The sequence below is a fragment of the Parasteatoda tepidariorum genome, chromosome 7 (genome assembly GCF_043381705.1).
Source record: "Parasteatoda tepidariorum isolate YZ-2023 chromosome 7, CAS_Ptep_4.0, whole genome shotgun sequence".
Classification (NCBI taxonomy): domain Eukaryota; kingdom Metazoa; phylum Arthropoda; class Arachnida; order Araneae; family Theridiidae; genus Parasteatoda; species Parasteatoda tepidariorum.
Window position 1 is genome coordinate 77,615,717 of NC_092210.1, and position 24,125 is coordinate 77,639,841.

The 24,125-nt window shown below is 29.2% G+C and overlaps 2 protein-coding genes across 7 annotated transcripts in view; one reads left to right on the forward strand and one right to left on the reverse strand.

The window, feature by feature from the left end:
- Positions 1 to 3,154: 3,154 nt before the first annotated feature.
- On the reverse strand, positions 3,155 to 19,392 carry LOC107447557 (ribosomal RNA-processing protein 8). Its single transcript, XM_016062490.3, has 6 exons — positions 19,073 to 19,392; positions 16,204 to 17,459; positions 10,930 to 11,062; positions 7,754 to 7,860; positions 4,170 to 4,266; positions 3,155 to 3,318 (listed from the first exon to the last, which is right to left on the reverse strand). The coding sequence occupies exons 1-6, from the start codon at positions 19,085 to 19,087 to the stop codon at positions 3,205 to 3,207; spliced, it is 1,722 nt and encodes a 573-aa protein (XP_015917976.2). The 5' UTR covers positions 19,088 to 19,392; the 3' UTR covers positions 3,155 to 3,204.
- Positions 19,393 to 19,442: 50 nt separating this feature from the next.
- The window catches only part of LOC107447559 (mitotic-spindle organizing protein 2), a 79,749-nt gene continuing 75,066 nt past the window's right edge, over positions 19,443 to 24,125 (forward strand). For 2 of the 6 annotated variants that reach the window (XM_043046011.2, XM_071183672.1), the window contains exons 1-2: positions 19,485 to 19,827; positions 21,433 to 21,611. In XM_043046011.2, the coding sequence (XP_042901945.1) occupies positions 21,487 to 21,611 (125 nt within the window). In that variant the 5' untranslated portion in view covers positions 19,485 to 19,827; positions 21,433 to 21,486. Of the gene's footprint in view, positions 19,828 to 21,432; positions 21,612 to 24,125 lie in introns of all 6 variants that reach the window. The other 4 variants (XM_043046013.2, XM_043046014.2, XM_071183673.1 and 1 more) reach the window with 4 other exon arrangements.

A 24,125-nucleotide genomic window follows, 5' to 3' on the forward strand; every position in this document is an offset into this window, starting at 1 on the left:
TTTTATTGAAATGTTAATTAAAGTGTCCACTTACATATTCGGTTACTAATTTTTATTTGTTTAAACAAAATTACTTTGTTACAATATAATATTCTAATACCAAAAAAAGTACTTGCGTGGCGTGAAAATATCTTTTGCGATGTAACTCTTTCAAAAGTACATAAAAATGGTTGCCATCAGGGGTGTACATGTAGATTTGTTAAATACACCTTGTGCGTCACCTAGGAACCAAATCTAGAACCCGACAGTCGAAATTTTTGCTCTGCTACAATCGTACCCTGTTACAATTGACCCCCCTCTCCCCTACTTTCTATTTAACATAAATTTTAAAACTGATAACTCGAACGAAAATTGAACCAAGTTTGGTTAAGGGGTCACAGTACCCTTACAACATTTTTTTTTTAAATAAAGGTATAATCATTTATTTTGTGGATGCTTTACATGCTCATTTAACTTATAATCAATAATTTTTCTTCAAAAAATAGTTAAACTGATTAATTTTTTTAAAAATTAAAAAAAATATTGAAAAAATTCAAAATTTTTAAGGCTTTTTTACTTTTACATAGTTTCAAAAAAAAAAATTTTTTTTTTTGTTAGTGCTTACAATATTCATCTTAACAATTTTGTGCATTCATTTGTTGATTTATCAATTAGAAATTTTTTTTTTATAGATTATTTTGTAAAAAAGTACAAAAAAAAGTTACAAATTCCTGTTAGGTATATATAACATGCTGTAAAAATTGTAATACCTCATAAAATGCTTATTCCATGCACAGTTTAAATAAGTGTATTGTACTTAAGATAAAAAAGTTTACTTCAAAGCTTTATCTTAAATAGAAAAAGCACTTTAATGATTGTATGCTAGACAAGTTTCTGTTTTAGGGCAATCTAAAATCATTCATAATTTTTTTAAAAAGTAGATAGAGAGATGATTTTTTTTTCCAGTGTATTTGAAATGTTTGAAGTTTTATTATAAGCAATAAAAAAATATTGATATTTTGGTCATCTTTTGGGTGACCCCTTAATGGATATAAACCGTTTTCTCTTGATTTTCTTAAAACTCGATAAAAGAAATATTTTGTTTCGAAAATATATAATTTTAAGTAAGCACATTTTATTAATATGTTAATTGTAACAAAATGTAATAATAGCTGGATTTAAAAAAAAAAATCAAATGCACTTTTTAAAAAATTAAACAGTAGACCATGCGACACAATACACAGCTATAAATGAGAAGTAATTTTACGTGTTAACAATATATAATTATAACTTTAGTTCATATAACACCTTGCATTGGAAACAGTTTTTATGTTTTTTCCTTCTTCATATTTTTAAGAATTTCGATATAAATGATAAGATTTATATCTGGCAACATCTAACTTGACACTATGTAGAACTGAAAACTACATTGAACATAGATCTAAAAGAAAACGTCGTGGAAATGTAAAAAAAATATTTTTGTCAAATATGAAGAAAAAGGAAAATATCATGGTACATTCCTACTCAACTAACAAGAGAAGGAAAGGAGGGAGGGTCAAGACATGGAATCGGTCTTCTTCCGAGATGGAGTATCCGAGCGTTGCGAATATTTATAGTATATTATATAAAAAGAAAAGGTAATATGAAACATGTTTTCTAATAATTTGAAGAATATTCTATTCCTTTTTAATGTCATTTTTGATGGTTTTTGAAGACTTTAACTAAAATTTAAAAATGCAAAAAGTTAAAAAGAAAATGTTGACAATTTTGTGATTTTAGAAACATTTGTGTTTTAAAAATATGCAGCTTCATAGCTAATTACAAAAAATAGTTTCATTAAATCGTTTCATTCAAGTGACTCATCAGAAAAATTCAATATTCTTTGTTCATCACAGACGTTCTTAAAAGGATTCCCCCAAAATTTTAGAAACAAAATTCTCCGACTTCTCCAGTATTTTAGGAAATTTTCAACAAAATTCTCAATAACGTTTTTGATATGTAAAGAAATTTTTCTTTGGATTATATATCTTTCTTTTTATTAAGAACCAAAATTATTTCATGCAATGTTAAAATTTTAAAACATAGCATTTATAAAATTGCAGACATAGTTATATTTAAGAAAAAATTTGAAACTAAAAATTACTAAAATTAGAAATTGTATCTTTACTAAAGTAATATTCCAATGTTAATAATTAAAAAAAAAAAAAATCTTGTTGCAGTTGATAGATATGATTTTATTAGATATTTACTTTGAAATTCATTATTACTTACTATTACCATCAAATTTGAAAGTGGTTATTTTTTAGGTTTGCTGTAAGTTTTTTCCAGGTTTTGGCGAAAAATTAGATTATTTCCAGAAAGTTCCTAATTTTACCTTTTAAAATCAAATTTTCTGATAATTACAGATTTCTTTGATCCCTTGTAAACCTGTTCTAAACCTAAAATTTCAAGATTTTTTTTCTAGAATCTCAATTAATATTTTTTTTTCCTTCCTTTTTTACTAGACTCTCAATTGAATATTTAAAAATAAAGAGAAATGTTTCAAGCAATAAATTTATAAGATCCCTTAGTTGTTAACAACGTTTACGTGTTGTTAACAACTAAAATACAAATAGAAGATTTAAGAGATCAAAACAAATGTTGAGACTATGGAACTGTAAAGCTCAAAAACAAATGTTTGTCGATAATATATCAAACATTATTTATTTTGAGAATAGAATTATATACTCTATAAACATAGACTAAGCTCGAGTAGCTTTGTGAAAACAATTCTCAAATTTAATAGCTAATAAATAATACAGCTTATTAACTGCTTAAATTGCTGCTATACCATATTAGCGTTATTAAATTGCAACCGAGCCAAACTGATCAATGCGACTTTTTATTCCTATTATAGAACAATTTACGAAATATCAAAAGAGGCCTTGGCGTGCCACGAACTCATAAAATCATCATTTTTTAATTAATAAGGACAATTAAGTGTAATGAAATTGTACGCAAAAACGATTTGTCACAATTTTAACTATTTTTTTTTCAAATTTTAATAGGACATTTGCATAAATTTTCTTGACAAAAAAAAATAATTTTAAGAGTGACAAAGTTGAATGCATTTCAGATTTTTTTTTAATACCAAGTTCGATTTTTAAATATCAAGACTGAATAATTATTTCACAAATTTATGACATAGTTTCTCTTTTATTAACTCTGTTGGTTACACTTTTATAACTATCGTTTTTTGTACAAACACGGTTTAAGTGTTATATCTTGTACTCTAGCACCTTTTTTATTTTTCTTCATTTTCTTGAATTCCAGAAATACAAACAATTTGTGTTCCACATCCTATAGAGAAAGAAAAAATATTTTTTAGAAATATTAAGATTAAATTAAGTCAACAAGATGTTTGAGGTTTCATACTCTTAAAACTAAGGAAAATTAGTACAACATGTACAATACAAAAAAAAAAAAAAAACTTCATAAACAAAATTTGCTTATCCATGAAATCAATCAAAACAATATTCAATATATTTTATTAAATTTTTTGATTATTTTCTACAGATATGGAGCATTTCCTGAATAAAAAAACATTAATCAGATGTGTGCATAGCATCACTTATTACCGAAAACATTAACATAATTTTGGTTTTAGATTTAAAAAAAAGTTCGTATATATTATTAGTTAGTATATTAAATTAGTTAGTTAGCTAGTATAAAAGTTACTATAGTAGGGGGTCATGGTACCCTTGCAACATTTTTTTTTACAATAAAGGTATAATTATTCATTTTGTGAATGCTTTACATGCTCATTTAATTTATAATCAATTATTTATCTTCAAAAAATAGTTAAACAGTTTAATTTTTTTAAAATTTAAAAAAAAAATTCAAAATTTTTAAATTTCTAGGGCTTTGTTATTTTAACATATTTTCAAAAAAAAATTTTTTTTCTTAGTGCTTACAATATTTATTTTAACATTTTTGTGCATTCATTCGTTGATATATCAATTAGAAAATTTTTTATAGATTATTTTTAAAAAAAGTAGAAAAAAAAAGGTTTAAAATTCTCGTTAGGATTTTACGGCATAGAAAATGAGATTAGCATGAGATTTTACGCCACAAACAGAAGCCTCAAATGACCTGTGAAATCATTCATTGTCTATTAAAAGTTACTAAATAATAGAAGAATTTTTACTTACTTTTTTCTCTATAGAAAATCCTAAAGATTGTATGCTTTTAATAAACTGATCCAAATTTGGAATTCGGCTCTCAACTTCAGCTATCTTGAGTATTCCACTGCAATACAAAATAGAAAAATGAAGGTTGCCTGGACGAAAAGTGGGCAGACCTTGAAATGCAGTAGCAATACAACCACCAAAGTAATAAATTAAGGAAAGAAAAATAGAAAGAATGTAGATTCCGAATAACAGATGAACCAGTTCATCTGAGAGCATTTGAACTGAATACAAAGTTGTGCTAAGATGGGCGTGTCCAGAGCAGAGCAAAGCGCAGATGTATGGTTTTTAGGGGCAGAACGGTGAGTGTAATGCAAACACTCATCATTGAATGTTTGTTGCTTATTGCAAATAGTCAGCAGTGTATGCCTCTCACTTTTCTTTAAATATAACCTTGAATGGTGGTAATGCTTTCGCCACTGTATTCTTAAGGCTATTACATCTGTCCACTTACAAGCTTTTTCATAAAACTGCTATGCAAGCAATAAATTATGTTTATTAGAACTATAGTACTTCCCTGGTTATATATTGAGGAATCTTTCTATCACAATGCCTAACATAAACAAGCATATTTTGTAGTTTAATTTATGATTGAAACTTAACAAATTGAAGAATTGTAAAAAGAATATATTATGTTGGAAAAGCAACAAAATTAACTTTAGACCATTGGACTCGAGGGACCATAGAGTTATAAATATAACTTAGCAAGCCCATGTCAATAATCTTTGTCCTCATAATGAAACCATGTGACTATTGGGCAAATAGATAAAGAACACTTTCAAATCCCATTTCTCCTGTGTTAGTTGAATGAAAGAAATTTTATGCTGAAATTTCTACTGAAATGTAAAGCTGAAAAGCGTTAAATATGGTAATTTATTGCTCCACATTTAGTTGCAGAGAAAAATTTTATTTCTATAATGTAGAAGGCAAAGTTTTGGCAACAATGTTGTTTCTTTCCTTCTGCGCTTATTCACATTGTATATGAAGGTTTTCGAAATAAGTTTTAAACGGTAATGTATTATTGATTAATTATGAAATATATTTTTTGACAATTTTAAAATTTTGGAGATTCATAGAAAAAACTTCTGTTACAACTTGCTTTGCTAGCGTAAATTATATGAAATCTTTTAAAACCATTTTCAAAACTTAAAAAGTCCCCTTAAGTGAGAATCAAAAATTTTTTACCATTTTAAAAACCGTACAGATATGAAAATTTTCTTACTGTCATAAAAATGTAAACAATTTGTTACAATATCTATGCATTAAAAATTTTTTTTTTTTTAATTTAGTTGCGGCTTGACGAAAAATTATCCAATATTTCACTGTATCGCTAATTTTAATGTTTCTAAAACTTTTAACTTTTCTCAATTGCTTGTATACAAAATAAGAAATTACCAAAAAAAGAGAATTCCTCTGAGCTGTCACATGACCCTTCTCTCTCTGACAAAATTGCTGAATTAGAGGGAGCAAGTGATTGTTGAAACTCTGATGTTTGGGACTAAGAAAGATGGGGAAATATAACAGCGGGCTTTCTCTATTTGTATTTTTGCTCTATTGGTGGAACCACTTAAAATTTCTCCAACATCAAATAAATTATCTGTGGTTACCCAAACCAGCAATTGATAACTTTAAAAATACTAATTAGGTCATGTATTCTTTTGATGATACAACAATAACGCTAATTATTCAGATAACCTGTCATGATAATTAAAATTAACCTGGCATTAATAAATAATTAAGTTATAGAATGCGGAATAAACTAACTCTTTGGATTAGAGCTCTAAGCTAGCAAACATCGATGTTATCATTAAATTGTTTAACTAAACTGAATTGTTTATAATTTACTTCAAAACAATGGATTCAGCTAAATCAATGAGAAAATTCCATTTTTAAATGTCTCTGAATAAAAAATATAATCAAAAAATCCAAAATCTGCCTTTGTAATCTGTTTACAATTGCACTTTTAATTTCATGTTGAATGTCGTAGTTTTAGAGCCTGCGGTTTGCCCACAATTGGGTTTGCAGACATACACAAATTCGTTATTTTATTATATGTATAGATAAAAAATTATCTTTTAAATTTATTACAAGTCATTTTCTTCAAATTGAATAATCGGGGTGAATCTTTGTGGTGACGTACCTAAACTATATAACAGCATGTTGTTTCTAGTTCCCGATTGTTAGCAAAGCTAAATCAAAACCACCAGCAATACTGAGCAAATCTAAAAAAAGATCTACTCTAGAAAGACCAAGGCTGTCGGGGATATGGTCCGGTGTAGGTTGACAGTTTTAAAACATGTTGGGAAAACCTTTATTTTGTTTTTGTATCTCATACATTACAGATGATCACTGCAAAAATGAGAAATGACAGTCTGCTCTTTCTGTTGCACTGAAGGGACAGGGAACCACCATGGCGACTACTCTGATACCAGTGGTGAACAGGAGGTACAGCGGGACTGTGTAGAATACAATAAAGCGAGAATACACTTCTGGAAAAATTGAAACAAGAGCAGAACTGTGCCACTTTTAGCAAAGGATTCAGCAGACTCATTGCCAGAAATGTCAACATGGAAAGGGATCCACTGCAAGTGGATTTCCCTAAAGATGGAAAGACTTTTCAGCTTACTCAGAATAACCATGCCACAGTGCCGGATTACCTATTAGGCCAGACTAGGCCATTGCCTAGGGCCTCCTTAAAATGGATTTTTTGAAAATAAATTTAAAAAAATTTATGATTCTTAAAAATAAAAAAATCAATTTCAAATATATATTAATAAAATACGATAATTTTTTTACGTTATGTTAATCATATTTATTTATTACTTATTTTAGTTTTGACTTAGAAGTATTATTTTAGTTTATGTATTACAAGATTTTCTAATGTTTTTCAAGTTCGAATTTGTCATTCGAAACAAATCAAGAATGAGCAAAGAAGCATCATGTTTCAAAAGCAATTAGACATGCTAAGTTTGATGTTTATCAAATCGGATGTTCTCCTAGAAATTAATATTGATAAAATTATAGATGAGTTCATTGATAGCAAGAGCAGAAAAAAAGATTTTTGAATACCAATTTTATAGTAGCGTTAATTTTGTAAAGTGTTAACAAATTTTTTCAAAATTTTATTATTTTTTAGTTCTAATTTAACAAAATAAAGTAAAATTTAATTTATTATTATTTATTTTTATATTAAATATGCTTTCATAAATGAAAAGATATATAAATAATTTCATATTTGAATAAATAAAAAATATACGAAAAAAAAATTAATCTAAGGGCCCCAAAAATTTGAATGGCCTAGGGCCCCGCGTACGCTTAATTCAGCATTGCCATGCCAAAATTGTCCTCCACATCATGCCAATTTGAAAGATGTTGGATGGTAATAGGACATTACATGAAACACATATAATGAAAATGACAAGTAAAAAATGTATTTTAATGTTTAATGAAAAATAAAATTTTTAAATCCAACCTTAATACTTAAATACATACATATTAGTAATTTTTTTATACACAATTATAAACTGAAACTATTTTTGTTAATTTACCCAAATTTAGCAATTCTGTATGCTTCTTGGATATATTCCTTCAAATTAGTTCCCATGAGAGATAAACAAAACACAACAACATCAACACTTTCATTTGATAAAGGAACCTAAAAAAACAGAAAATATAATTACCACTTTAAGATTATACTCCGAGTTAAAACACTTTCAAGTGAGGAAAAAAATTGACTAAAGATTCTTTGATTCAAAATATAAAATGTTTTAATAATTCTATTCCATATTTAAAAAAATTCTAATAGTTCAGTTAGTGATTTCTCTAGCATCCAGTTTCTTTTTTCAAAAATTCTAATATTAATTAGTTAATGATCTTTATAGTATCTCACCAGTTCCTAATTTTGAAAGTCTATTCTAATTTATTCTGTTTTTTATCCCCCTTTTTTTATTATATTGTTCAAACTTGTTCCTGTTTCTATTGGATAAACCACTTTTTAATTCTTTCTTTATTTCTCTAACATTATTTCTTGTGTTTAAGCATGGAGGAAGGGTCTTGTTTATACAACCGAAACTATACTATGTCCCTTTCTGTATTTTTATTTATGTTTCATTCACTTTTTTTTTTTTTTTTTTTGCTTAGTCTACATAGCACAAAGTAAGTTTTTAGATATCAATCTTAATTTAGAGAGGAGATGAAACATTTTAAATTAAAAATTTCATTATTTCTTAACGTAATTTTCAGTAGTTAAGGCAAACAAAAAATCAATATTTTGTAAAAAGGAAAAGAAAAGACCTACTTAGCATGACTTAAACATCCCTACTTTTAATGAAGTTATAAAAATATGTATACCATATCTATGACCAGTAATACAGGATATTTCACAAGCACAAATCCATACATTTATTAAAATTAAATAATAAACTAAATGAAATACTAAAATTAAAAACATTTACAAGAAAACTAAATGAAAAATATTTTTCATTTCTTTAAAACTGGGGAAATTAATTCGAATTTCAAATGAATCTAATAATTCAGACAGCGCATGGGAATATATTTCGTGAATACAAATCAAAATGAAGTTAATCAAAAAAAAAAAAAATTTTCATCTTCATAATTTAACATTTAAAATAAAACAAATGGTTTGTAATTTTTATCAAAATATTCAGATAAAAAAGTTCAAGTGAAAATTAAAGTAAAATTTTTTTTAAAGTAAATATAATTAGTTTCGCTACAAGTATTTGTGGAAATTCTTTTGTAAGTTTTCAATTTGGAACAATATTCAAATACCAGAAAAAGAAAATGCTATCAAGAAGATTCTCATTATCATAAATTATGAAGATAAAAAAATCAACTTGTGTTACTCTTGAAATATCTCCTTTCTTGAATCAGTTAAAAAAAATAACTAATAGTTTGAGACTAATCTTCAATTGATATGAATCCATGGAATCAACCTAAGTCCGTATGAGAATACAAGTTGATGCCTGGTCCCAAATAAATACACAAAGTAATCCAAATCGGTGAATAGATTAATATCAATTTTAGCCCCGAAGTATTAGTTACTTTTTTGAACTGATTTAAAAAAGTAGATATTTTAAGAGTGACACATATTAATTTTCATATCTTCATTTTCATATCTTCATTGAATATAATAATTTATGATAATGAGTATTTACTTGATATCATTTTTTTTTTTGTACTATTGAAATCAAATTGTATTTGAATTTTAAAACAGGACAGCCATCTACAGAAGAAATGAATAAAATCAATAAGTTATTCTTCATTTGTTTTGACGATTTACTTTTATACAAATGTGTACAAAATGTATACGTTAATTTCAAGATCCAAGCACTAAACTAATTTCAATGGGATGACAGTCCATGGAGGGCCAAGGCCTACTGTGCCCAACTCAGTTTTCTTGAGTTTCGGCTCTGGGGTGCTGGAAAATATGTTCTGGTTGGGGGGTCAGCCAAATGTAGAAACCCCAGTGTTTAGTACCCAAGCATGCATTTTATCGATCCATTGAAGGAATGAAAGGCAGAGCCTACCTAGCCCGGTCTGAGGATCGAATCCAGAACCTGTGGCACGAGAGGGCAAAAGGCTACCACTCAGCCACTGGGCGTCAGATATCCAAGTATTAGGTATTTTGAAATACTAAATACAAAATATCTGATATGTTGATACAGGTCAATCTATAACATATAGCATGAAAAGCAATTTAATTAATACAATATAAATTTCTTTCTTTTTCAAGTCAATAAAAACGAATTTGATATTATCGTAATAGTTTTAAATCACAAATAAAAATGAGAAATGAACATCTCTATTCATGCATGCCGTAAAGTATCCCAATTGAATCCAAAACATAAATGTTTTACGTGATATTTTATAACACCAGTAATTTTAAGAAGGCATAATGAATTATATATTCTAAAAAATAAAAATATATTATAAAGAATAAAAATATTACGCACACAAGCTACATAATATGTTAGCAGTTGAGATGAACAAAGTAGAAGTAAAGCTTACTTTATGTAGTAAAAAGTTTTGAGAAATGTAGTAAGAAATTTCGAGGCAAAAAGGCACTTAATAAAATATAATTGATATATGATAAAAAATTATCAAAACTCTTTATAGAATTTGAAGCATAACAATTTTTCTATATATTTCTGCTTTCATTTCTGAATACTTTATATAATCAATAAAGTTTTTATCACAACTTAAAAATATGCTTACAAAATATACTTTTAATTTAAATCAATGATTTCCTTGGGAAAAAAATTAAGTGATTCAAATTTCCCTAATCACAATGGAACAGAATTCCTAACAGTGATGCAAAACAATATTTTGTAATTTGAATAATGCTATTATTATTATTATTTTTGTAATGACTATTTATATTATTTTTCAAAATATGCTGATGTTATTGGAGTTAAAATACATTGGAATGAATTGTTCAGGTGCAATTTAGCTGTTATCAGGATCTTCATATGAATAAAGAACAAAATTGGCATTTGGTTATTTGTTTGCATATAAATAGATAAAACAAAGAAAAGAAACTCTCAAAACAGGAATAAAGTGTTCGACTGATTGCTATGAAATTCAAAAGGGAATATAATCAGCAAAACACAAGTAACATATTCATTAAATTTATTTATGATTGAAAATACAATTAAATCAGTATTTTAATATGTTCAACAATAGTTAAAGAAAAGAAACATTTTACCTTTGAAATATTACACGGAGTCACAAAATCATTCAATGCTACCAGATCAAAGCTATGAATAATGCAGCTTGAAAGAGTACGTGCAATTTTAGCATCACCACATCCCATGTCAGCTATTGTTATATTTTTCTTCCTGTTAAAACATGACAAACAAAAGTGACAAAAAATTAAAACAATAAATAAACTATCATAATATAACAAAAATTTAAACAAGGCACAATTAATATTTTTTTCTGCAATTTTTTCTAATTGAAATTATATTAAGTTCTTAAATGTAATTTTAATTAAATCAAGGAATGAAATAAATATACAGTTAAAATACAAAAATACAAGGGCCTTCTAATGTGCGACATTGAACGAATCACGAGAGATAGTGCAAAAAAATTTATTAGTTAGTATCCTACAACCTGGGTAACATCGTATATGTGTGCCAAATATTACCATGTGTTAGGTAAAAGAATGAAAAAATAGATAATTAATAAAATTATTATGCTTTTGAGATTAGAACAAGAACACTGTAAACAACATTAATGTATGAACTTTAAACAAGAAAAACAAGAGTAAGTAAAGTTCATACAGCTTAAACATTGTTTCAGGCTCTTTTTTTTAATAATTAGCATATTTTATTTAAAGCAAATTTTATACATATTTTACTTATACATAATACATAAAAATACATAGAAATAATACATTATACAAATACAAAAATTATTATTTATAAATAAAAATACATAGAGCTTTTTTTTCTAACAGCAACCACAGAACTTAACATTCTTCACTATGGAAGTTGCTGGAAATGTTGCCTATTTTGTGTTGCCTGATGAGTATCTTGTGGTCAAAGCCACGAAGGCGAGAAAATTCCCATAATGCAGATACCCGTTCATAGGGTGGGCCACATTCACATATAACAGATGAGAACACACTGGGGAAAACATTCATGCCCTGAGCGGGATTCAAGCCCACAGCCATTGGCTTCGCAGTCAGGCACGCTAACCACTTGGTTAATTTTTCAGAACTAATCATGTGGATTACAAATTTAAACTTTATGCAATAAAAAGGTATTTTCCTATCAATTTTTTTTTATTAACTTGCATTAAAACAGGTTTGATTGAATAAAATTAGCACATTTAACATCTGACTTAAAATACTACATGCTATGTGTTAGATCTGAAAAATTATTATTTATAAAAAAACAATAAATTAAATTCTATTTTTAAATAAAAAGTTTTTGATGTTACAGCTTAATCTACGGTTAAAATGGTTGAAAACTGACGAAGTGAAGCATTTAAAAACCTGCCTACCCTGAGGTAAAGTTAACAAGTTTTTTTTATTTATTAATTTTTTTACCTGAAGCGTGTGATACAGATACGAGGGTGTTTCGAAAAGTAAAGATACACCATACGCCAGAGGAAAAGAAAAGTTTTGGCGAGCAAGTTGGCAACACAGGTTTTAACCTTGAACCGTTAGCTTTCTCCTCACGGTCGTTTGGCATTTCAACGTTGATTCTGGTTGGAGTAGGTCGTATTTAAAATGACTGCGGCAATTCAGAATCCCGCCAAATGCGAAGTGCGCTCCGTCATACGTTTTCTTCATGCAAAAGGTCAGAGACCAGCGGATATTCATAAAGAAATTGTTTCTGTTTATGGGAACGTTATGAATAGACAAAATGTAACTAAGTGGTGTCGTCATCTCTCTGAAGGTAGGACCGATATTCATGATGAACAAAGAACAGGTCAGCCATCTGTGATGCCCTTCTTCAGAGAACGGAGGAAGCAATTCGTGGAAATAGACGTCTCAAATTGAAAGAATTGCGTCAGATCATACCGGAAGTGTCAATGACAACTCTTTGTGAAGTTGTGACTGTCAAGTTAGGGTACAGGAAATTGTGTGCGCGCTGGGTTCCAAAAATGTTAACAGAAGAACACAAAAAGAAAAGGATGGGCTTTGCACTCGACTTCCTCACACGCTACGCAAAAGCAGGTGATGAGTTTCTTGATCACATTGTGACAGGTGACGAGACGTGAGTTTAGCACCATACACCTGAATCCAAACAACAATCAATGCAATGGCGCCATTCGAATTCCCCCAAAGCCAAGAAATTCAAAACTTCGATTTCAGCAAAAAAAATCATGGCTTCTGCATTTTGGGACAGACAAGGCATTCTTCTGTTGGAATTTATGCCTCCCGGAACGACAATTAATGCTGCTGCATATTGCCAGACTTTGAAACGTATTCGAAGGGCAATTCAAAACAAACGCAGGGGAATGCTGACAAATGGAGTCCGCTTGCTTCATGACAACGCTCGGCCTCACACAGTGCTTGTAACCAAAGCACTACTCAAACAATTCAAATGGCAAGTATTGGACTATACGCCATACAGCCCGGACCTTGCGCCCAGCGACTTCCATTTATTCCTTTACCTGAAGTCACATCTTGGTGGAAAATCATTCCACGACGATGATGAGATCAAAGATGAAGTTGTAATGTGGTTCTGACAACAGGCGGCAATCTTCTATGACTGTGGGATACAAAAGCTTGTGCACCGACTTAACAAAGGTTTGGATAACGAGGGTGATTATGTCGAAAAATAATAAATAATTGAGTCAATAAGATGTAACTGACGTTTTCTAAATAAATGTTTTTTTTTTTAAGGAATGCGATCCATTGTACCTTTACTTTTCGAAACACCCTCATAATTGTTAAAATTTGAGGAGCTATACGGCAATTTGAGTCGACCTATTTTCTAATATTTGAACCGTATAATTTTCATAATAGTTAGAAATTATAGGAAAATGATGCTATACATTTTTTTTAGCAAACAAGCCCAGACTCAGCTTAGCTCATCTCTACCATGCCTCTTCCCTTATGGTATAATAGGGTCCATCTTTTAAGAGCCTGCCAAGTGACCAAGAGGTTAGTGTACCTGACTGTAAAGCTAATAACTGTGGGGTCGAATCCCGCGCAGGGCACGGATATTTCTCTCTGAGTGTTGTTCTCTGTTGTGTGTGATGCATGAATGTGGTCCAGCCTATGAACCGGTATCTGTGGCAGTGTGGCAAAGATAATGTTGCTTGGTTCATAGGTGCACGCTGGTTAAGGTTAAATGAGCAACACTTCCGGCATCTTCTGAGGCGAAGAACGTAAGTTCAGTACCTGTCGTTAAAAAAAAATCACATTTTAAGAAAATTGCCATAGTTATTTTATATGATAACTTGAGTAACAAGATCAAATTAAGTTTTGCTTAAAGGATTTACAACTTTGGATTTACATTTACTAGAATAAAAAGTAATAATCTTACTTACATTTTCTGCAAAGAACTAATTATTTTATCCACAGGATTCAAAGGCCATTTAGAAACTTGCAAACTATATCCTTTATGATAATCCATATATTCCTCTCTATTCTTTTGAAAATAATTGAAAGAATCTTTCCCACTTTCTGTGTAAAGCTTTTCATTTAGGTATCTGAATTTTGCTCCTTGAAGTTTCTCAAGAGCCTTATTTTTTAAATTGGATGCAACACTTTGTGAAATCACTTTTCCATCTTTATTTGCTAAACTAACCTTCTGAGTNGTCAGAGACCAGCGGATATTCACAAAGAAATTGTTTCTGTTTATGGGAACGTTATGAATAGACAAAATGTAACAAAGTGGTATCGTCATTTCTCTGAAGGTAGGACCGATATTCATGACGAACAAAGAACAGGTCAGCCATCTGTGATGCCCTTCTTCAGAGAACGGAGGAAGCAATTCGTGGAAATAGACGTCTCAAATTGAAAGAATTGCGTCAGATCATACCGGAAGTGTCAATGACAACTCTTTATGAAGTTGTGACTGTCAAGTTAGGGTACAGGAAATTGTGTGCGCGCTGGGTTCCAAAAATGCTAACAGAAGAACACAAAAAGAAAAGGATGGGCTTTGCACTCGACTTCCTCACACGCTACGCAAAAGCAGGTGATGAGTTCCTTGATCACATTGTGACAGGTGACAAAACGTGAGTTTAGCACCATACACCTGAATCCAAACAACAATCAATGCAATGGCGCCATTCGAATTCACCCAAAGCCAAGAAATTCAAAACTTCGATTTCAGCAAAAAAAATCATGGCTTCTGTATTTTGGGACAGACAAGGCATTCTTCTGTTGGAATTTATGCCTCCCAGAACGACAATTAATGCTGCTGTATATTGCCAGACTTTGAAACGTCTTCGAAGGGCAATTCGAAACAAACGCAGGGGAATGCTGACAAATGGAGTCCGCTTGCTTCATGACAACGCTCGGCCTCACACAGCGCTTGTAACCAAAGCACTACTCAAACAATTCAAATGGCAAGTATTGGACCATACGCCATACAGCCCGGACCTTGCGCCCAGCGACTTCCATTTATTCCTTCACCTGAAGTCACATCTTGGTGGAAAATCATTCCACGACGATGATGAGATCAAAGATGAAGTTGTAATGTGGTTCTGACAACAGGCGGCAACCTTCTATGACTGTGGGATACAAAAGCTTGTGCACCGACTTAACAAATGTTTGGATAACGAGGGTGATTATGTCGAAAAATAATAAATAATTGAGTTAATAAGATGTAACTGACGTTTTCTAGATAATTTTTTTTTTTTTTAAGGAATGCGATCCATTGCACCTTTACTTTTCGAAACACCCTCATAATTGTTAAAATTTGAGGAGCTATACGGCACTTTGAGTCGACCTATTTTCTAATATTTGAACCGTATAATTTTCATAATAGTTAGAAATAATAGGAAAATGATACTATAAATTTTTTTTAGCAAACAAGCCCAGACTCAGCTTAACTCATCTCTAACATGCCTCTTCCCTTATGGTATAATAGGGTCCATCTTTTAAGAGCCTGCCAAGTGACCAAGAGGTTAGTGTACCTGACTGTAAAGCTAATAACTGTGGGGTCGAATCCCGCGCAGGGCACGGATATTTCTCTCTGAGTGTTGTTCTCTGTTGTGTGTGATGCATGAATGTGGTCCAGCCTATGAACCGGTATCTGTGGCAGTGTGGCAAAGATAATGTTGCTTGGTTCATAGGTGCACGCTGGTTAAGGTTAAATGAGCAACACTTCCGGCATCTTCTGAGGCGAAGAACGTAAGTTCAGTACCTGTCGTTAAAAAAAAATCACATTTTAAGAAAATTGCCATAGTTATTTTATATGATAACTTGAGTAACAAGATCAAATTAAGTTTTGCTTAAAGGATTTACAAATTTGGATTTACATTTACTAGAATAAAAAGTAATAATCTTACTTACATTTTCTGCAAAGAACTAATTATTTTATCCACAGGATTCAAAGGCCATTTAGAAACTTGCAAACTATATCCTTTATGATAATCCATATATTCCTCTCTATTCTTTTGAAAATAATTGAAAGAATCTTTCCCACTTTCTGTGTAAAGCTTTTCATTTAGGTATCTGAATTTTGCTCCTTGAAGTTTCTCAAGAGCCTTATTTTTTAAATTGGATGCAACACTTTGTGAAATCACTTTTCCATCTTTATTTGCTAAACTAACCTTCTGAGTCCTATCAAAATCATGGGATGAGGCTGTACTTGCTGTAGCAACAACTTTTTCATTTTTATTAACTTGAGTCCTAACAAAATCGCTAGATGAGGTTGCACATGCCGTGGCAACTACTTCCTTTTTATTCAATAGAGTCCTATCAAAATATTTTATCGCTATCAATTTTTCCTTTTTATTAGAAGTTGATGCTAATTTATCTCTTGAAAAGGTTTTGGATTCTGTGTTAGAGCCATCACTATCATCTGCACATTCTTCAGACGATTCTTCATTTAAACTTACAGATTCAGTCTCAGACAATTCCTCTTCATAATTTGCAGAAGCCAATAAAGAAGGGTCATCTTTTATCAATTTCTGAATATTTTTATAAATAGAAAAGCTTTCTAATTCATTTCTTAATATTTGATCCTCATTTGAATCAGATTCACTAAAATTTTCAGTCTCTGTTTTTTGAAGAACCGAAGCTTTTTTACGGTCTTTTTTGCTTTTATTATTGAAACTGTTAGAGTCGCATGATAGGTTTTTCTTACGTTTTGGGTTTTTTGCAGAAGAAAGGTTTAAGTCTGAATGCTTCCTTTTAACTTGAATGTTTTGAGAAATTATACAATCACTAGATTTTTTTTTCAGAGAAACATTTTTCTTGATGCTTTTCACGGACTGTTTGAAACTTTTTTTAGCTTTTGTAGAAGCTAAAAACTCTTCCTCGCTATCATGCATGGTTCCTTTTTTAATGTCTGCATCAGCGCTGATCTCATTGGAAACAGTGTTAGCTATATGGCCAGAGTCCAAAATTAATTTAGAGATGTTTTTTGAATTTTTTTTCTTTTGCAAAAATAAATCCTTTTTTTCCCCTGAAATGATCCGTTTTCTTTTCTTTTTAGAACTACAAGATTTTGCATTTTCATGAGCTTCATCCAGCTTCGTATTATTCTCATAGTTTATGTGTTTTTTTCTAAATTTCATTCTCTTTCTACCTTTTTCATCCATTAGCTAAATGAGAAAACTAGTATAATTACTATTTCTTTTTTTAAAAAAAAAAAAAGAATAGAGTAAAATTTTTAAGGATAGAATAATTAAAAGAAAAAACGCTAATACCTATAAATTTAAGGATTAAAAAGACAAAAAATGTGTTGAAATAAAGAATGGATTTCTTTTTGAATAAAAAGAAATCCATTCTTTATTTCAACACATTTTTTGTTGCATACATTCTTTATTTCAACACATCTTTTCAAGACTATCTAAGTCTTGAAAAGAATTAAATTTTATTTTTCAGCCATACTAGGAGGGTTAAATGAAAAACTTTCTGTGAACAATAAATCTCAATCAAAAACCTTTCTCCACGCAATTGGTTATTTCTTGTAATCAGTTTCAACTCTTTTGTCACCACCTGATTTCGGCAAAATTCCTTTGAAAATCATGATTTTTTTAAAAAATGTTTTAATTTTTTATAAAACTCCATAAGGTCAGGTTGGTTTAAGTGGGTACATGGGAGAAAATGGGCATATATTAAAAAACATCTATTTTTTCCCTTTAAACTGGGATAATTTGTTTATAATGTTTAAAGACAATACATTTACTAGGCTTGCGGCAAGCATTTTTATTTTCATTTTAGAAACTAATAAATAGTTTAACGTTCACACACTATCTGTTTTTAATTAGCTTCAACAGTATGTAAATTTATACTGCTGGTGAACTTTCATCTATCATTAAAAGCTGGCAAATACTATTAATTTTAGATTACAGTGGCAGATGAACATCTAAAATATAAATATACATAGAAATTTTAGATAAAATTTCAAAATTCCTTTTATAATGAATTGTTTTCAGAGGTGTGGGGGGTATATGGCTAGGATTAGAATATTATGCATATATTATGTAGTATGATTAGAATATTATGTTACTTCTATTTTAACTTTAGTAAGCATCTAATGCTTTATATTTTACAATGCAACAGCTAAAAAATAATGTACTTGTTTGATTATAGCCCTACATAGTAATTTCAACACAGAAAACAAAATTTTTTTAATTTTATTTACGATAGAGAAAAAAAAAATTATAAGGGGGAAATAACAATATAACAAACATATACAATTAGAAAATTACCATAAACAGCACAACTTAGTGAGTATATTTAGAGATAAAGATGAGTTTCCATACAAGTTTCTGCTTTCATATGGTATTTTTTTCATGTAAAACAAAACAACTTCCATACATAACTAAATGGAAATTTTGATAGCCATGAACATTATCGCTTGAATTTAATACTACGAAAAAAATGATTTCTTAGCACTTTTTTTTTATATATATACTCATGATACCTTCATTTAAGAGCATTTTATCTCTAAAACAATATTTGCATAGGTTTTTCAGGAAATTTATACTAATTTTAGACTATATATATACAGAAATGTAAACTTTTAATGGACTGAACCGTATTTGTTGATGTTAAAAAATTATTACCGGAACTCAAAAGAGTGCTAGTGAAAACAATAGCATGGTTTTAGTCAGTTTTACAGTAAAAAATAATCAACATTACATTAGCTAGTATCATCCATCATCTTTACTCCTAAAAAGGTTACATTTTTTTTAGAAACATTACTAACCTGTGCGGAATTCATGTATTCCAGTGCGCAATGATTTCTCGTGGAAAAATAAGACTGAAAAATATTGAAAATCAAAGAAAGAACCAAATAAATTTGTACAAATACAATTGATTAATTGATCGTTACACGTTTGACATCATGATGGAATCATATCTCTTATGCATTTCAACTTCGCTTAAGCCTAAGCTACTAGATTTTAATTTATCCATTAAAACGTTTCATCAAACAGTAAATGTTATTTGAAAACGATTGAATAAACAACAAAAATTGACGAAATTTTAAATTTTTTTTAGTATTTAAACCAAAGACATGAGCAAATTGAAGTGGTTTCATTAGATTATACGCCTTTAACTGCCTATTTCTGTCTTTATTCCTTTTGGACATTTTGTGCCTAAAGCATCACGAGCATCACTTTCTTCTGACCTTGCTTCTTGCATAATGAGCAATCAACTAATCAATCGAATGCGACAAAAACAAAAATAAATATTAATTTTCAAGTAACTGCTCGATGGTATTTTCTCTAAGGATTATTCTAAAAAATTTCTGAACATTGTTTAGAAAAACACCTAATCTCTGTTTCCCTAAATATTTCAGACATTTTAATTTTTAGATAATTATTTTTTAATATAACATTTTACTAGTTCTTACTTTCTATGTTTTCTTCATTTATTTATTACAAAGTAACATTCCTCTATTGAGTGAAACTTACAACATCAGATGTGTCAGCAATGAGGCAGAATATGAAATTATTAACAGTAATAGTTTTTGTTTCTATAAAATAAATTATTTTGTATTGATTAAAGTTGTAAATTAGAAATGCGGTGAGATTTCCGTGATCTGTGGCAGAAAAATCGCTAAGTCTTGGCTACTTCTGGGCAAACAGCTACATTTTTTTTTTTTTTAAATTCAAGTTTAAAATCTATTTGGCAGCTTGGTGATTGTAATTGCCAGTGCTGCAAACTTTCTAGTTAAGTTTTAGCAAGTGCGCTGAAACTTAGTGTTATTTATTTCTGCTGAATCGAAGCACTGATTTGGCTATGATTTTAATTATTTTATTTTATGTGAACTAAAAATTAATTTTGCATTAATAACAGTTTTGTTTTGTTGCATGTAAAATAAAAATTTCTAAGAAAAAATATATAATATTTAAATGTTGCAAAATACTGGTTTGCTACTAATTTAAATAAATGAATAAAAAAAAAGAAGTCTAATTATAATTTGTGAAAATACAATTGTTTTATTCGAGTTGCATTACATTCGCAGAAATGTCATTTTCATGCTCTGACTGGTTCTTAGCTGTATTAATATTCATATAATTTTAAATCACGCTTCAGTAATCTCTTCTAAAAAAAATTCTAGTTTGGCAATTTGTTAGTGATAAAATTTTTGAAAAAATTAAATTTTTAGCATGTTGGTTATAGTCATAAGAACTACTTATAAATTGAAAATGTGGAATTTAGTTTGGAATTTTCGAAGGAAGATATCATTTTTTTATGAAATAATATTTTTGGGAGAATTTCAATCTCTATACATGCCACTGTGTATTCTGATTTATAGCATGCCTGCATATTCTTTAATTGGCATTACCAATAAGTAACTATATACATGTCTTAAGCACAGTTTTTTTTTTTTTTCTTCCTGATTTTCTTCTGAACATGTCTTACAGTATCCATTCTGCTGAAAATTTTTAATATGAATTTTGTTTTTATGGAACTCAACAGTTAAATAAATAGATTATGCTATACTACAGTGTTTATTGAAAAATTTCCTTATAATAGCTCTTTCAAGATTTCAGTTTAGAAAGTTAACAAATTCTCCTTTATGTATTAAAAGCTACGGGAAAAAAAAAAAGGAAAATGAAGAAGTAAAATAATGCTAATTTTCTACTACTATTGATTACATAAGTTCAAAACTTTTAAACATAAGATTTGAGTTTTTTGTCCATTTTTTATGGATAATTTCATGTTTTTTGTTTGTTATTATGTTTCATTACTTCCTTCATATCATTCATTTGTTAGTTAAATTCCACTAATTAAAAGTCAATTATATTCAGGAAAGTTTTCTACATATCCTTCTAATTTTGTTAAAATTTCTTCTAAAAATTTAATGTAATCAAGTTTATAGTTGCTCTTTTTTATTGTATTCAACAAAAATATCTATCATATTGAATAAAGTTTTTATTTTCATTTTGAAATTAACCAAGCAATTAGATAATGTACAAATTTTAATCATGCTTTATTATAACTTTTTTTGTAAACTTTCTGTTATATTTATTGCATTTTTTATGAAAGATTAATTTTCAATAAATCCGATTTTGGCTTTATAGTACTTAAAGTTATTTTTTAATATATTTAATTTAGGTAAAACAATCATCAAATTATATATTTTAAAGTATTATCAAGGCCTCCTAGAAGATGACTGAAGGAAGACAGCAACAAACTTCTAAACAACACCAATTTAAAAAACTTGCTGATGAAGACTTGGAATTATATCAACTAGCACAGCTATCTGGAATTATTATAGATCCTCATGTGTTTCAGTAAGCAATTAAATTTTGTGCTTTTATGAAAATGCTCTCTCATGGGTGTATTTTGTGTATTTATTTATTTAAAATAGCAGTTAAAACTTTCTTTTATTTCTAAAGCATAGAACAATTTCAAACTGTTGTGGAACCCTAGTTTAACATTGTCCGTTTCCGACATCTCCTATGCCCGTTTTCTATGTTATTCTTAATGTTCTACGTTATTCTTCTGAATACTAGAGAATGTACCCACTACTTATCAAGAGTTTCCAAGCATTTTTATACTTTGAATTCCTTCATCAGAAACTCTGAAACAATATTTATTAGTAAATGTAAACTGAAAAACAAAATTGCTAACTATAGTAAGAAGCAGTAAAACACTTTTTCATAGATCAATCAACATCTTAAAAAGAGCAGATGACACTATATCTTTCAAAAAAGGGTAACAATCACAAAAAAACACTTTTAAGAAATCTGAAGTAATACAAAATTAATCATTAAAAAAATCTTTTTTTTTATGAAGAAAAATAGTTTAACTAAAAAACAATTCCACAGTTAAATTTGCACTTTCTATAAATCAGTTTTAAAATGCGATTAATGCTTGGATTTTAAAATGTTCCAATTTGGAATAATAATGTATTAAAAATGGTGCCAAAATGGCTGAAAAAATGCAAAGTAATTGTAATAAATAATAAAATAAAGAATAGAAGCTTCATGTAGATTAAGGATGAAATCATTGCAAATTCAACACATAAAAAAGTGATTAATGAAATACAAAATTCATTTGCCATAACATAGTATTAAAAGTATCAGAATTGGAAGAAATAAAAAGAATTGTGAAAATAGCTGAAACTTACTTATTATTCCTTACATCTCACCATCAAGTGAGAATCGTACAAATGTTGTGTGTGACATGAGTGAATGTCAACTAACTAATATTAATAATGCCCTATATCAGTGTTTCCCAAAGTGTGGTACGCGTACCCCAAGGGGTACGGGAACAGTTTAGCAGGGGTACGTGTTCTTATGCGAAATATCTTGCAACAAACGAAAATTACAAAAATTTTTATTTAAAAACAAAGCTAGCCATGAAAATTTACGATTACGTATTTTTCTATTGGATATTTTTTGCAGAGTTAACAGTTAATAATTAGTGGTGTCAACAGCCAGTTGTAATTTTTACTTTTTGTGCGATTTTTCATCGTAAAAAATTCATTCATTTTTTTATTAGGGGTACTCAGCGATACGAAAAATTTAGAAAGGGTACACAAAAGTCATAAGTTTGGGAAACACTGCCCTATATAACAACTTAATAAGTTTTCCCATCAAACTTTTATATTCCAGCATTATATATTGTTTAAAATTTTTTAATCCTTTTTGCAAATTATCTGGTATTAGTATTTATTTTAATACCTTTTCCTAACAATTTTATTTTGGAATATTCTTATAATAATTTTGCTTTTCACTGGAAATTTTGGTACCTATTATTTTGTTGTTAATAACTTTTAAGATTGTTTTTTAGCTTAGATAAATTTTATTTTTAAGTTCCAGCAATACATTACTTATATCATTAATTGATTACTGCTAAATCCAGAATTTCTCTTAAAATTTTTTTTACCTTTAACCCACTGACGGTTCTGCACGTAAAAAGTCGCAATTTAACCTGCAGTCTTCTCTGCATAGCAAAACCAGTTTTCCCATGTTAACTGATAGGGGAACTGTGTGTAGGGGAGAAACATTCTCCCAATTTTGCACATTTCCTTAACCGCCAGTGGGTTAAATCTTTATTTTCACCCTCATTAACCATTCAGGTTATCAAATTTTTCTTCCTAGCCTTCCAGTTCCAACAACAAAATTTTAAACCGCATTAATATCTTTCATTTTATGTCTTGCCAACCTAACAGTTTGGTATTTCTTAGCCAATTTAGCGCTTTGCCTCTGACAACAAATTTTTTCTACTGACTTTCCATGTAAGTTAACCAAATTAACAATTTTTCCAGAATAATTAAAACTCCTTTCATTTTTTCAAAATCTATTTGTTTTTTAGCCCCTAGCCATTTATAAATGCTTGATCAAGTAATAATATTTTCCCCATTCTTAAATTTGCCAAATTTAGCGCATAATTCTTTTTAAATTGATATTTCTGGTCAATTTTGATATCACACCCTTTGTTGTATTCAATATTAGTACCACTTGAGCTTTCTTTAATGCCTTCCAATGCTGATTGGTTTCCATCTTTCTCTTAAACAATTTTAAATACATTTTCAGTATGTGTCGTATTTTCTAGCTTTACTCCACTAGTCTGTGGTATAAGCAGTACTGAGATCCTGGCCACGACTGAAAACCTGTTCTATGTACTGTTTAACTTGTTGGTTTAAATGACAAATGGTTTGAATTTTGAAAGTAACTTTCCTTTCTATTGTTTAACATGTCTTTAGTTTTGTATAACTGTCAGCAAAATTTTTAATGTATCCTATTTCTCCATAAGAAAGAACATATCCAATTATTTCTGTGTGGTTAATCTTTTGCAAG